Source organism: Corythoichthys intestinalis, chromosome 21 (assembly GCF_030265065.1).
Source record: "Corythoichthys intestinalis isolate RoL2023-P3 chromosome 21, ASM3026506v1, whole genome shotgun sequence".
NCBI classification, from domain to species: Eukaryota; Metazoa; Chordata; class Actinopteri; order Syngnathiformes; family Syngnathidae; genus Corythoichthys; species Corythoichthys intestinalis.
The window spans coordinates 19,083,697-19,097,387 of record NC_080415.1 but is presented as its reverse complement, the minus strand read 5'-3'; the positions used below and the strand labels follow the sequence as shown (position 1 = coordinate 19,097,387).

General features: G+C 39.6%; 1 protein-coding gene across 1 annotated transcript; it reads right to left on the bottom strand.

Moving 5' to 3' along the window:
* Positions 1-150: 150 nt before the first annotated feature.
* On the bottom strand, positions 151-13,469 carry LOC130909235 (guanine nucleotide-binding protein subunit alpha-13-like). The gene is made up of 5 exons (XM_057825461.1): positions 12,910-13,469; positions 10,553-10,779; positions 3,791-3,841; positions 1,671-1,871; positions 151-1,578 (listed from the first exon to the last, which is right to left on the bottom strand). Exons 1-5 carry the CDS (start codon positions 13,190-13,192, stop codon positions 1,207-1,209), a joined length of 1,134 nt encoding a protein of 377 aa, XP_057681444.1. The 5' UTR covers positions 13,193-13,469; the 3' UTR covers positions 151-1,206.
* Between the last annotated feature and the right edge of the window lie 222 nt (positions 13,470-13,691).

Sequence of the window (13,691 nt, the reverse complement as noted above, 5' to 3'; positions counted from 1 at the left end):
TGTAATTAATTTAATCACAAGGATTTTTTGACGTGTTTATTTTTTGTTCAGGCGTATTTTCCGGTTTAAAAAAAAAGAACGTGGAAGTTTCTAGTAGGAAATGTTATGACTCGTCTGCAAATTTAAAATGAGAAACAAACGTGCAAATGATTATATTTTCTTTAGAAAAATGATTTATTGATAACGTTGGAGTGGCATGAGACACGGAATAATTTCAAAACCAACGTCAGAAAAAGAACTGGAAAAAGTAGTGATTTAGAACAAAAACAAAAAGTTTCTACAACCATTTACATATAAGTAGATAAACCTAGACATTATTTACATTGGAAACATCTGCGTATTTACAACCAAAAGCTTAGCGTCATTTTGATTTTCAAAAGGGGAAGCAACTAGTATGTTCAAAGGCATTTGGCAAAGAAAAATGAAATAACTTGGCGCTTTAATGGAAATTCTTGGCGGCAGTTTGCATCAACCCTGAGATAACTATCGGCCTGTGTCGGTTATCCGACAAAGCACAACCAAGCTAACTAGTAATGGAAAATTGCATATAATGCACCCTTTCCGGAAATAATCCAATTTCGCTTAAAAAACGTATTAAATGTATCGCAATTAAAATGTGATCAATACCATTTTTTTCCTGATCGATGAAATTATTATTCTTTAATCATCTCATTATTTAACAGAATATTCGATTCTAAAAATGTTTACTAGTCACAGCCCTAACAGGAAAAAAATGTGAAATTGGATCATTCCCTGTGGCACAATGGCCAGTGCAGGCACAAAAAAACAAAACAAAAAAAAACAGTATTTTTAAACAGAAATCAAGTCTCTGTTAAGGCAACGCAGGTTCATTCAGTTTGTCCCAGACACATTTAACTTGTGACTGGATGAACGTCAACTGGGATGATTTGGGGAAACACAGGATTTAAGGGTGTGTCTGCTTTTATTTATTCACAAAGCAGCACAGGTGGTGCTGGGGGCAGTGCAACAACCGACTTGAATTTGCGTGCATTCAGTGCTTGGACAACAAAACGGACACGGATGAAACCACTCGACCCCCCGCGTGAAACGTTCCATAACAGCACGTAGTCTGACGATCGATATCTGGTCAGCGTCGCAAACTACCAAACCATGACCAACGTAAAAGCGGCAAAGTTCTACAAGATTTTTCTTCTTGAGGCCCCGTTGAAGGTTTGCGCACGGTGGTCATTGGAGCATGAGCTGCTTGAGGTTGTCGTGGAGAATCGTGTCCTTGACGTCCCGGAACACCAGTCGGATGTTCTCCGTGTTGATGGCGGTGGTGAAGTGGTGGTAGAGCGGTTTCTGGGTGGCGTCGCGCCGCTTGGCCCGAAAGCACTCTACCATGAAGGCCTGTACGTCGGGCAGGCTGTGCTCGGGCCCGTTGTATTCGGGGAAGTAGTCCTTGAGAGGTACGCTTTTCACCTTCTCCTCTAGCAGGTCTGTCTTGTTGAGAAAGAGGATGATGGACACGTTGGCGAAAACGCGGTTGTTGACGATGGTTTCGAAGATGTTGAGCGACTCGCACAGTCGGTTGGTCTGACGGTCTTCCATCAGAACCTGCGGGACGGATTCAAGTTTTTCGTGCAAGCCGTCGCTTGGAAAAATAGAATTAATCAACATTTTTTTTTTTTTTTTTTATGTCTCCTCACCTGATCGTACTCAGAGGAGGAGACGAGGAAGAGGATGGAGGTGACCGAGTCGAAGCACTCGAACCAGCGCCGCCGTTCAGACCGCTGGCCGCCCACGTCCACCATCTTGAAGGGGACGTTCTTCAGCTCGAAGTCGTACTCGTGGATTCCTTTGGTGGGCTTTCGTGCCAGCAGGATGTCCTGCTGACTCGGAAGGTAATTCTGGTGGGAGCAGACAATGAAAAAAATTTGGTATTGTGGAAAAATGTCAACATTTAGTTCATTTCGTGACGGCATTGTGGAAATCTAGTTTACATACTATCAAAAATAATTTTTAAAATATTTGTCTAACTTAAAAATGTATTTCCCTTATTTTTAATCTGTAAAATATAATTTTTAGGAGTTCAACTACAGATTCTAGCCAAGATAAAGTTCACACTTAATAGCTAACAGCAATGTCCAGTATAAATACATAATTTAAATTTTAAATAAATGTAAAATAACTAATTGCATAGAATTTCAGAGCTAAAAAACTACATTTCGAAAATTAAGCAGCATTTAGCTACATGAATCAAACCAACAAGTCTGAAAGAACATTTTACATTTGTATAGATGCTGTTTAATCACTGGTGTCCAAATACAAATTCATATACTTAAACTCGTAAAATAGCACATTTTATGATCTGTTAAGAATTAAAATAACCAATTGAACTGAGAAAATGATAAAAGACTCATCTTTAATGCTTAATTACATTATTTTAAAACAAAATGTGGTGAAAAATCTAATTCAAATGTGATTATGAATGAATGTATAACAGAAAAGTTACCTCAAATAAGATCTTATTCGCTTACTTAGGTGGGTAGAGTAGCCAAAATATTAACTCAAGTAAGAGTAATGTTACTTCAAAATAATAATACTCAAGTTAAAAGTCATCCAAGTAAAAAAGTATTTGGTGAAAAGAATACTCAAGTAACAGTGTGAGTAACTGCTTTTTTTTTTTTTTTTTTAACCCAGTGGTATTTGTCTCAGCACAACTTGATCTATATAAACCGTTATTTTTATACTGTACTATAACCTACTACATAATCACATTAAGCTAAAGATATACGAAAAGAGGAAAAAAATACAGAAATGAAGCATCATTCGTCCAAAGAGCATGAGTGCTCTCTAGTGGAGAAACATACTTCCTATTATAAAACTAAAAGGATCATATATCTGGTTTTCCATGGTCAATAGGTGCCAAACAAAAACTGAGAGCAAGGTCAAAATCCACGCTTTCGAGTCATGTTGACGGCAGCGCTCTATGTCAAATAAAGTGGTACCTCTACATACGAAGTTAATTCGTTCCAGGACCATGTTTGTAAGTCGAAATGGTCGTATGTCGAGCAGATTTTCCCATAAGAACACATTACAATTCCATTAATTCGTTCCACAGGCCGAAAACCTACACTAAATCCTTAATAAATACTGCTAGTACATTACAAATGGCAAATACGCATAGCAATATGTCATAGCATAGCATAGCAAAACAAATAAATTATAAATAAAAATCAGAATAATAATAATAATTCCAGTAATAATGTAACGAATTAGGTTCTAATGTGGAGCCACGCGATTGAACAGGTGGGTGTGACCATAGCACGGAAAGCTTGAGTCTGATTGGTATAATTGAGTCATGTGATTATTGTTGGGACATTTCATTAGTGAAACTGGCAGAGCCACTGTTGCCATCTCTGGCCCAAAAAAAGTAAAATCTAAAATGTAGACTAAAGAGGAAAAATTGTTTGTAACGACTAGTGTCAGCCAAAGTAGCGGAGTAAGAGTAGCGTTTCTTCACAAATTAAGTAAAACATATAGCTTAGTAAAATCATAAACTACCTAAACAGCCTTCGAGGTAGTTTTCTAAAAAAGTTATTCAAGTAAATTTTAACAGTAAACGTAATCCGTTACTACCAACCTCTGATCGCTTGTTTAAATTTGCACTATTGAGTGTGTATGGAATGCTTTGGCTGTCCTGATGCTGAAGAAGTTATTTAATAGGATCTTCCCAGGGCGACGTCATTGTGTAGACAAGTGAGATAGGGCAGTGCACAAGTATGAATCTCCCAAAAACAAACGAGAAAAAAAAAAAAAAACTCACCAGCTCGCCAAGCTTATCCAGATTATCCAAGAAATACTTGACAGACTCGCCCTGCAAGAAACACACATACACAAACAAGCACGTTGCGGTCAAGTCACATTAGCTGATGCGGTTCCACGGGTCTCAAAAACACAGGAATAAACGGAGACACCAGCATGTGCAGGTTTTTCTCGAAGCTTCATGCTAAAAGGGCAATTAGCGCAAGCCCGGACATGAGGCCGCCACGACCAACATGCATTCCTTTATCAGCGTGTACGTGTGTAGTGAATTTCCTTATCATCTTTCCTGGTGTCTCTCTAGAGCTTTGTTATCTACCAATACTCACTATAAAGACATCTGCATGTATTTTGAGTAAATTTCATTATTTGACAAATGAATGCAAACACAGCATTTGGCAAACATTTAAAAAAAACTGACCCGACCTGAATAACCTGTATCGGAGCTGAACGGCTAAGCTAACACAGTGAGGGTATATTTCAAAATCGTGGACGAATTGCTGAGACTGTGTGAGAGAGGGAATAGAAAAGGAGAAGTAGGACAAGCACTAACGCAGATTTTCCCCTTCTGCTGAGAAACCAAAACTAACAGTGTGATGATGTACAGTGTATCTCTTATCACTCACGCACACAGATTCACAACGTTGAATGACTAATCACTGCTGGCAATCCAAGTTCAAGTAAATTGGACGTTTATCGCCTTCCGAGTTCAAACGGTTGACTTGATTTTAAAACCAGTTGTCCATTAATTTGATAATTACTAGGGATGTGCCGATCGGATATTTTTGCACCAGAGTCATATTTCTAGTCACCGGATTTTGAGAATCTGAGTCCTGATCCGATACCGAAAAAAAAAAGTTTTTAGGATGGTGGTGAGGCGGTTATTTGAACAAAAGTTACAAACATGTTACAATACTGTACTTTTTACAGTACTTTGACTTTTTCCAGGAGTGTTGTGGAGTATTAACCGAATATTTTATATCTTTGGCATTGCCATTTTATTTCTGGATTATTTTGTTACTTTTTAGCACGTAAAAAGAAAAAATATAGATTAAGCCTGAACGATATTGGAAAAAATTAACATTGCGATATATATTCCCAAGGCTCCACACTTACTTTTTGCATTGGTTGCCCTGGTGCGCCTAGGATGCACGAGCACAAAGTGTAGGTGCACCCACATGATTCATTGTATCACCTTAGCATCACTCTCCATAACTTTCATATAATTCATATGAGTTCACTTAAATTCACTCACGCTGCTGAGAACAGCTCGTCAGATCAAAGCTAAAAACCTGTCAATCATCGTTAACTTTAAGGCGGAAGTTCAGGATTTTTGACATTAGGCTTAATCTTCGAGTTGGAAGGGGTTTAGTTAGTTGGTGGAGTTTGATTTCAACACATTCAGTTTAGTTTGCAAGTTATTCGTTAGTTTCAGGGCTCCGGAGTGGCTAAGCTAGCGCGAGTCAATGGCACCATTATAGCATGCCAATAAAAAAATAACATAAGCACACATGAAAATCATCGATGACCCATGCAATAAATAGTGTTGGCTGTGTTTTCAGGGATGAAGTTATTAAAACTTACCATTGCATGTCAATAATTGCAGTATGAACGGCAACATTTGTAATCCAGAAGCTCTGCAGAGGAGCATGGTGGAGTGATATCCCATCAGGTTTATTTTCACCGCTGATTTTTTAATGTCGTAGCCAGCAGCAAGTGACCAGTTTATATTTTTCCTCGTTCTTCAAAGGGAATTTGTGGAAACTTTCCTTTGCCCATTTCTTCTGTTTCCATATTTTTCCATGTTGCCAGCCGTCAGTTAACTCACCAGACTGATGCTGCATTTGAGAAAGGTGGGAAGTCAAGAGTTTTCAACCTCTGATGTGGAAAAATATTAGTACGCCTCCACTATTTGATCACTTATGAGAAGTCAGGTTTGCTGGAGGTCAAAATGTCTTTTGAAGGCCAAAATTTAAAAAAAAATTAAAAAACCTGTGGCGATCAGCCATCTTTGCTGTTTACATTTGCTTGGAATGCTTTAAGATCGCAACTGGTATCCTCCGAGCGGGATAAGTCCGACTTCCCACCTTCCTCGAATGCAGCGTGAGAACAAAAGACCAAAGCACTCCTCGTTATTTGGGTCGTATTACGCATCTCAAAAAAAAAAATAGTCCTGCGGAATGAAATGAATTACGGCAGTTTGGTGTGACAGTTGCCACGTTTACATGGAGCCAAATATTCCCATTACAATCGGAATATTTGTTCAAACCGAAAAAATGTGTTCCATATAAACACCTCATTCGGAATGAACAGGCCCAAACCGAATGGAATTTCATTCCGATTCACAGGGGTGGAATATTCCTTTTCCCAAACCGATTAGAAGTAAAATTATATCATGTAAACAGGGAACCGGAATGGTGTCTGGTTGCGTTCTTTCTGCACATGCTCCGTACTGACGTGGTGACGTCACTTTGTGACGTAAGTAACGTCACTTGCAACATGGCTTCCAAGCACAGCGCACCTAATTGGAGTCCGGCGGAAAGATTGTATTTAATTCAAACTTTAAAAGAATTGAATATAATTGCTCGCTTAGACGGGCGTAAAACGAGGAACAGTGAACTATTTAAAAAAGTTCACGAGAGGTTACACGAAGCCGGAATAGACCGGAGTGTTGACCAGATTAGAAACCGGTGGAAAACCGGCTACTACAAGGCAAAAGAGCAAAACAGCAGAAGCGGATACGACCCCAAAAACACAACAAGTGGGTTAAAGTTAAAACAGCAGCACTCCGACGATCGATCTCCATGTTTTGCAACGTGACTCTTTGTTTTGATTAATCTGCGCATGTCAGACGGCAGTTGTCAAACGTCCTTTCAGAATAAAGGCAGTCACATGTAAACGCTGGATCGGAATAGATGACGTGACATGTAAACAGCTGATCTGAAATTTCCATTCGGAATGATTTGAATCGGTATGAATAAAAGTCAGCATGTAAACGTGGCTACTGTTTCGGCAGCATGGGTGTTTTGAAACAATGATCTGTGTTTTGAATTTATTTGACTATGTTGGATCTGGTCGTAGATCTGTATCATTTTTTTATTGGCATGCTATAATGGTGTCATTGACTCGCGCTAGTTTAGCCACTCCGGAGCCCTGAAACTAACAAATAACTTGCCAACTAAACAGAATTTGTTGAAATCAACTCCACCAACTAACTAAACCCCTCCGAGCTCCACACTGCTGTCGCTGTCAAAACTACACCTGAGCTTTTTGAAAACCCCCTCAAAAAAAGTCTATTCTAGTATGGGAGTATTTCGAATACATAAAAGAAACTGACGGCTGCGACTTAAAGGAGGAAGGACAGTTGACGTGCAGGCAACACCTCCAACATGATTTCACGTTTATGTGACCATCATCCGTCACTTTACACAAAATTTAAGGTAAGTAAACGCTGTCATAGACCTTTCCCACCAGCGACGAGAGTTCACTCCAGCGTATTTCAAGTGACTAGCGATGGTAAAACAAATACCATAACATAAGCTTGTTAACGTGGCTAGTTAGCATGCCAATACGGCTAACTAGTTTTTGCTCTATTAGCGTGCTTTTGTAAAGTCTTCCGCCATTGTAAACATCTGTTCAAAATAACATTTTCATAATACAGCCTGTGGCGTTTTTTTAGTTCTGGTGACTTTCTGTGTTGAGAGAGGGTGGGTGTGTATTATGTACAAGTAATGATAAGAGTCATACACACGCGCAGTCTCTTGCTCTCACTATCAATTAAAATTCAACTACTTAATATTAATAGTAGTAGTTGTATATTAACCCAGAAAAGGATAACATTTACGTTTCTGCATCATAACTTGGACTATGAGAGAAATATGTAGAAAATGAGCAAGTCTCTAATTTTATTTATCTTAACATTATATTCACGTTGATGTTCCAATTTGCAAATATGTTGTGAAAAATAAAAATCCTGTTCAATGGAAAAAAAATTAACCCATACATCCCATACCATGAAACCACGCCATTTTTGCTTAAGGTTATCATACCGTCAAAATCTACCAGCACATGCCTAATTGCAACATTCACGAAATTATAACCAACTTCTTTAGTAATTGACTGATCAACAACTTATCGATTTTGATAGTTGATTATACATTTAGACTTTGTTGACCTAAAATTTGTTTTTTGAGCCTCTTAATAGTAACTGTTCCCATATATATATATATCTATATTTTTTTTTACAATCCCCCACATTAAATTAACTTTTTCACAGCCATTGCCAGTTGTTGACATTAATTACATTTGAAAATGGGAAGCTGGCATTGAATGATGATGTTTCACTGCCATTGACGGCAATATACATCCATTCTATTTTTTTAAACCTGTCCTGTTCAGCTGCTTAGAAACAGAGAATAAGTATCCGAGTGTCCTTATGGTCTGAACACATGGGAGTTTAATTGGGAGGTTAATATACTCCTATTGTGGTTTTTTATCATATTTTATTTATTCATTGACTTCCAGTTAAAATGCATTGGATGTGTATCGCCAGCAATTACAGTCAAGAGTTTAAAAATAAATAAATAAATAAATATTCTTTCAAGTCATTTTACATTTTTATTTGGGGGGAAAAAAACCAATTATTATTTCATTTATTCATTCTTTGATTTCTGTATTCCTTAATGAAGTAGTTAATCAAAATTTGCAAATATCTGCCTTCAGTTTTAAAAACAATGATAGCTACATATTTACATAATGTTCATAGCCCAAATTTCAGTGCAGTTTTTGATTCAATTAGTGTTGCACCGATACAAATACTAGTATCTGTATTGGTGCAAATATAGAACTAAAATGATGTTATCAGAATCGAGCAGTACTAAGAAATAATGTGCTGATGCTACACAGTAGGTACTCTTCCAGACCTAGTTTCCAACTGCTGGTTGCCCCCACCAAGATGGCCGCCGGCTGTGCACACAGCCGTATAAACAGGAGGACTTGTCGCTCTCCCAAGATGCTGATAATTGATATCCAATTAGATGACGTCCAATCCTCTTTCTGTTGTGAACTTAAATGAGTTTATCACTAGTAGACGTTAGAGCTGGGAATCTTGGGGCACCACCCGATTCAATTACGATTCAGAGGCTACGATTTGATTATAAATCGATTATTGATGCCCCCCCCCTTAAAATTGCTCCCATTATTCCATACTTTTCCTTCTGTCTACTTTCGACATGTGAAAGTTTTAAAGTTGTTCCATCATTTAAAGATAGATTCAAGTCAAGATTTTGCCGATTTAGGAGTACTTTAGAAAAAAAGTTAATTCGGTTCGCTACAACAGAGCCTTCCAGAGAAGTCTACTGCTTTAAGGTGGTGACTGTTTACTAACGCTGGCAAGTCTGTCATTTCACATCTAGTTCTATATATATGTGCTATCTACCGTAGCATTATTTGGCCGTATGTTTAAAGCAACTAGCAATTGGCCATTTTTTGTAGCGGCTGTCGGCCACAGTCAGGTATTATTGTTTATCTAGCGGCATGAGTTGAACATGATATTTACTCTCGGTCCGTTCCTCATTGCGTCCCGTAGACCGCGCTGGCTGTGTTTTAGTTCCGCTTTACCTGGTATAATTAAATAATCGGAATTTGAATGTTAGTGACTCGTTCTCAAATCTTCCACGGCCGAATTGCAAAAAATCTAAGAATCGGAAATTTCGCATGCCTCTAGTAGACCTCCAATCCATTTGAAGTTGGAATGAACGTCGCTGCCTGCCTCCCACTTCCAATAAATTCACGTCTATCACCGTCAACGGCAGCCAATGATTTAAGCAGTATGTGACCAAGCCATTATAGTATTACTTGACATTTAAGTATGCAGAAATTGAGCAATAAAAGAAAAAATATATGCAGTGTTATTAAAAAAGAATGACTCCATTTCATGATTAAATATTTTATGAAGGTAAAATGGCAAAAAATAAAACTTATAAAAGCGTTTTGTGACTATTACAGAAAACTGGGAAATCCGATCATTAAAACACCCACTCCCTCATTCTGATTCATAAATCTACTCATGAAATAGGGTCATTCTTTTTTAATCACCCTGTATTTTTTTGTTTTTTTTTTTTTAAAACATAGTATCGGTACAGTGTTAGCTGAAAACACACATCGTATCGGTATCGATCATGCAACATTAGTTTTAATGCACATTTCCCCCTAAAATGTAAAGCCCAGAGTCCGCTGTGATTCATATATGAGCCCATTACTCAACTAACTGCAAGAATAATCGTGATTAGTCACCTATCAAAATAATTGTTTCCAGTCCTAGCAAGCAATATTTGAATTTCAGCGTCAGTCACCAGAGTACGCTCTGAGTAACACTAAGTGGGCGAGCCGAGGCCCCCGGTTTGTAAGCATAAAGCAGTTTAACGACAGATCAACATTCCAGCTCCGATCACACTTGTGTCTCTCCCCCGCCGCTAACAAAACACCATTGAGAACCTGCTGCAAGCGTCTTTTGCAACCTGCACAAACCAATCAAAAATAGTTGATTTTCATGTGAAAGCCACAAGAGGAAGTGTCAAACGATGCAAAAGGCGGACTGAATCTCTCTGTGCTTATTGGAGAGAATGTCCACTGACCATCTGGGCTAAATGTCAGCTCTTACATCAAGGAGGAAGGTGTAAACAGGAAGTTGACTGAGTCACATGACTGTCCACTCAACAGTCAGCTGTGAGGAAACGGAAGGTTTGATTATGAGTTTTCCACCCACCAGTTGGAATTCTCGACGGCGATCGTAAGCGTTCTGGATGCCGCTGTCGGCCCACAGGGCTTTGATAGCGGGCAGGTACTGCAAGAAAACGGGCGTCTCCAGCTGCCCGCGCACCATCTTGGCCGAGCGCGTGTCGAACGCCATCAGCTTGTCGCCCCGCTGCTGGTTGCTCGGGTCGCCCCATGGGATGTGCAGCTTTTCGCGGGCGTCCACCAATACTCGAATGCCTGGCGAGGGGCAAGGATTGGCAGGTTAATGAAATGTATAGATTCCAAAAAACATTATTTTTGTGATTAGTCAACGTATAATGTCATATTACTCTGGGCTTCACATTTTAGCTGGAAATTTCCATTTGAACCAATAAATGTGTGGAGAAGAATTAGACAATGAATATTATGTAACTATACAACAACTCATATATCATTGTTTTCCAAAGCAAAAGCAGATGTTGCGGTCCAATATTCGATGAATTGTGGTGACCCTAAGAAATGACAAACTTAATGGCTGCCATTGACGCCGACAGACGTCAAATCCATTTGAACTGGGAGCGAATGATCGCTGCCAACCCTCCCACTTCAAATGGATTGGACGTTTACTGCCATCAATGGCACTGGAACATCATTCACTGCCAGCCTTCCCAGTTCAAATGGATTTGACGTCTATCGCCATCAATGGTAGTCAGTGAGTTAAATACTCTTTTACCATTGACATTTAGGTGATGTGCTGAGTAGGCATGTGCCGATTACCGGATTCAAGGTATACCGTGGTATGAAAACGTCAAGGTTTCAAAACCGCAAAAAATTTCCGTCATACCGTCCCTAAGTGATTAGCAAATTTTTATGTCCTGACAATGCATGGAGAAATCCCTCGCTTGCAACTGTAAGGCTCAACCCTCCCCCACCGTTTGTTGCTCAGTCTCAGTGACTCAGCTGTGCTAGACGATGGCTGGAGGAGGTGAAACTCCTGAACTTTTTCCTACGTCAAAAAAAAAAACAAATCGCAGTTATGGGAATATTTCGGTTACCGAAAAGTTACAGGGGCCGCAGCTTAGAGGAGGGTGGCAAACCGACATGGAAAACATGTTTGCGGAGGGTGTCTGCCGAGGAGGCAATGCCTCCAATATGAGTTAAGACAGGGGTTCCCAACCTATTCCACTAAGGCACACTGTGGGTGCAGGATTTCATTCTTACCAAACAAGATGACAACACTTTTTCCCCAATCTGGTGTTTTACAAGTGCAATCAGTTGATTGCAGTCAGGTGTGGCTTGTTTTAGCAGAAGCCTCATTGGTTCAACTGTCTCTGCTGGATCGGCTGGAACAAAAACCAGGACCCACAGTGTGCCTTGAGGACTGGGTTGAAAACCCCTGAGTTAAGATTTATACAAAATTAAAAGTTAGTAAACACTGTCATGAACGTTTCCCACCAGCTACGAGAGTTAACACCAGTGGGTCTAGCGCTGGTAAAACGTGATTTTTTTTCTCTATGGCAATAGTCTGTTGAGAAAGTGTGTATAATGTAAACATGATATTAGTCATACACACGTGCTTTTTATGGAAAATAATTATTTTTATTCTGATGGTAATAATGTTGAGCTGTGGTTGTGGGTTTATGCTCACCTAAAGGCTGTATTTATTTTAATTTGTTACTTTTTTTTTTTTTTTTTTTTTACATTTATTTTAACTGAACGTTATACTTATGTTCCAATTTGCTCATGTTTTGAAAAGTAAAAATCCTGTTCCATGGATTTTTTTTTTCAAACCCAGATATTTCAAAGTAACACATTTTAGAGCTGTAATTGCAATACCGTGATACTGTAAAACCGTGATATTTTGGCTTAAGGTTATCATACCGTCAGAATATCATACCGGCACATGCCTAGCTACTGAGGTTATACCTATTTGCTGTTTCCAAGGTCACACAAATAGAAACTTGTAGTTCATAAATTAACTCACTCTAATATTTTAGTAAACGCCTAGTTCGACTATGCTTTATTACATGAGTGTCAATTTTATTGCATGGCAGGTTGACCTTAGTCTTACTTTCCATTAGGACAAGTGACCATACAGCAACACCTTACTGTCTTAGTTCCATCCATTTCAGCTCTTTTTTGAGCAACAATTCCCAATAAAACTATTAGTTCACTTTGGAAAAGTTCATTTAAAAGCAAGCGACGATATAAGCGTATAATGTACGCTAAAAACAGGTTTAAACAAGCAGAAGGGGGCTCTCGCGTAGGGTGTGTCGAGGACTGTTTATGTGCGTCTCTCGCAAACTTTTCCCAGCTTTTAAACCACAAACGTGGGCCTCGCCATACTTGAAAAAAAGTGCATTTGTCGTGTTATTTGTTCGACTTTACCCTTGATAACGTTGCTGTAAATAGTGGCTCGGAAGTCCTCGCGGGCTCTCTGGTCGAAGTCCTGGCCGTGAATGATCCGCATTTGTTTGAGGAACGTCGATTTGCCGCTCTCGCCCGCGCCCAGCAGCAGGATCTTCACCAGCCGCTTCACGTAGGTTTTCTCTCGGGAGAGCCGTCGGTCGATCTCCTTGGAGCGGCGGACCTGCTCCACCTCACCGCTGTTGAGCAGACACACGGGAAGGCAAACTTTGAGCACGGAGCGCGACGGCAGGAAATCCGCCATGTTCGCGAGAGCCTCATCGATGCTAATTTGGCTGCGCTGTGCGGCGGCGTCAGGAGGCACGGGACCAAGCCCCTTCCCTCCACTCAGGAAGTAGACTTGTTTGGCTGGCTGACCGGCCGTCTGCGGTGTGCGCCGACACGCCGAGATTAGCTCGTTAAAAAAGCTACATATCTAATCTTTGAGTTGAGGAAGAAGACGAATATTTATTGAGCGGTTTACTCGTAGACTCTAGGAAGCTTGCGAGGTGAAGTTACGAGGTGGCCTCGTGACTTCAAACATATATTGGGAGTGCGTAATTTCATAACATGTTTCAATGTTTAAAAGACAAAGGAATAATTTATTTTGCGTAAAGAACAGGATGTTCTAACAGTAAACTTTGATCTGGCTGTAATGAAACACTGCCCTCTAGTGAGTAGTGGTTGTCATTGTGTAACGCTTTGCGAAAGCAGAAAAATGCCGCCTTCTAATTGGTTGAAGCTGCTTTGTGCTTTGTAAAGTC

Excerpts from the sequence above, each read along its gene's own strand:
- LOC130909235 (XM_057825461.1), bottom strand. The coding sequence starts at position 13,192 with ATGGCGGATTTCCTGCCGTCGCGCTCCGTGCTCAAAGTTTGCCTTCCC. Across the intron at positions 10,780-12,909 it reads TTACAGCAACGTTATCAAGG|GCATTCGAGTATTGGTGGAC; the intron begins GTAAAGTCGAAC and ends GCCCCTCGCCAG. Across the intron at positions 1,872-3,790 it reads TGGATAAGCTTGGCGAGCTG|AATTACCTTCCGAGTCAGCA; the intron begins GTGAGTTTTTTT and ends TGCTCCCACCAG.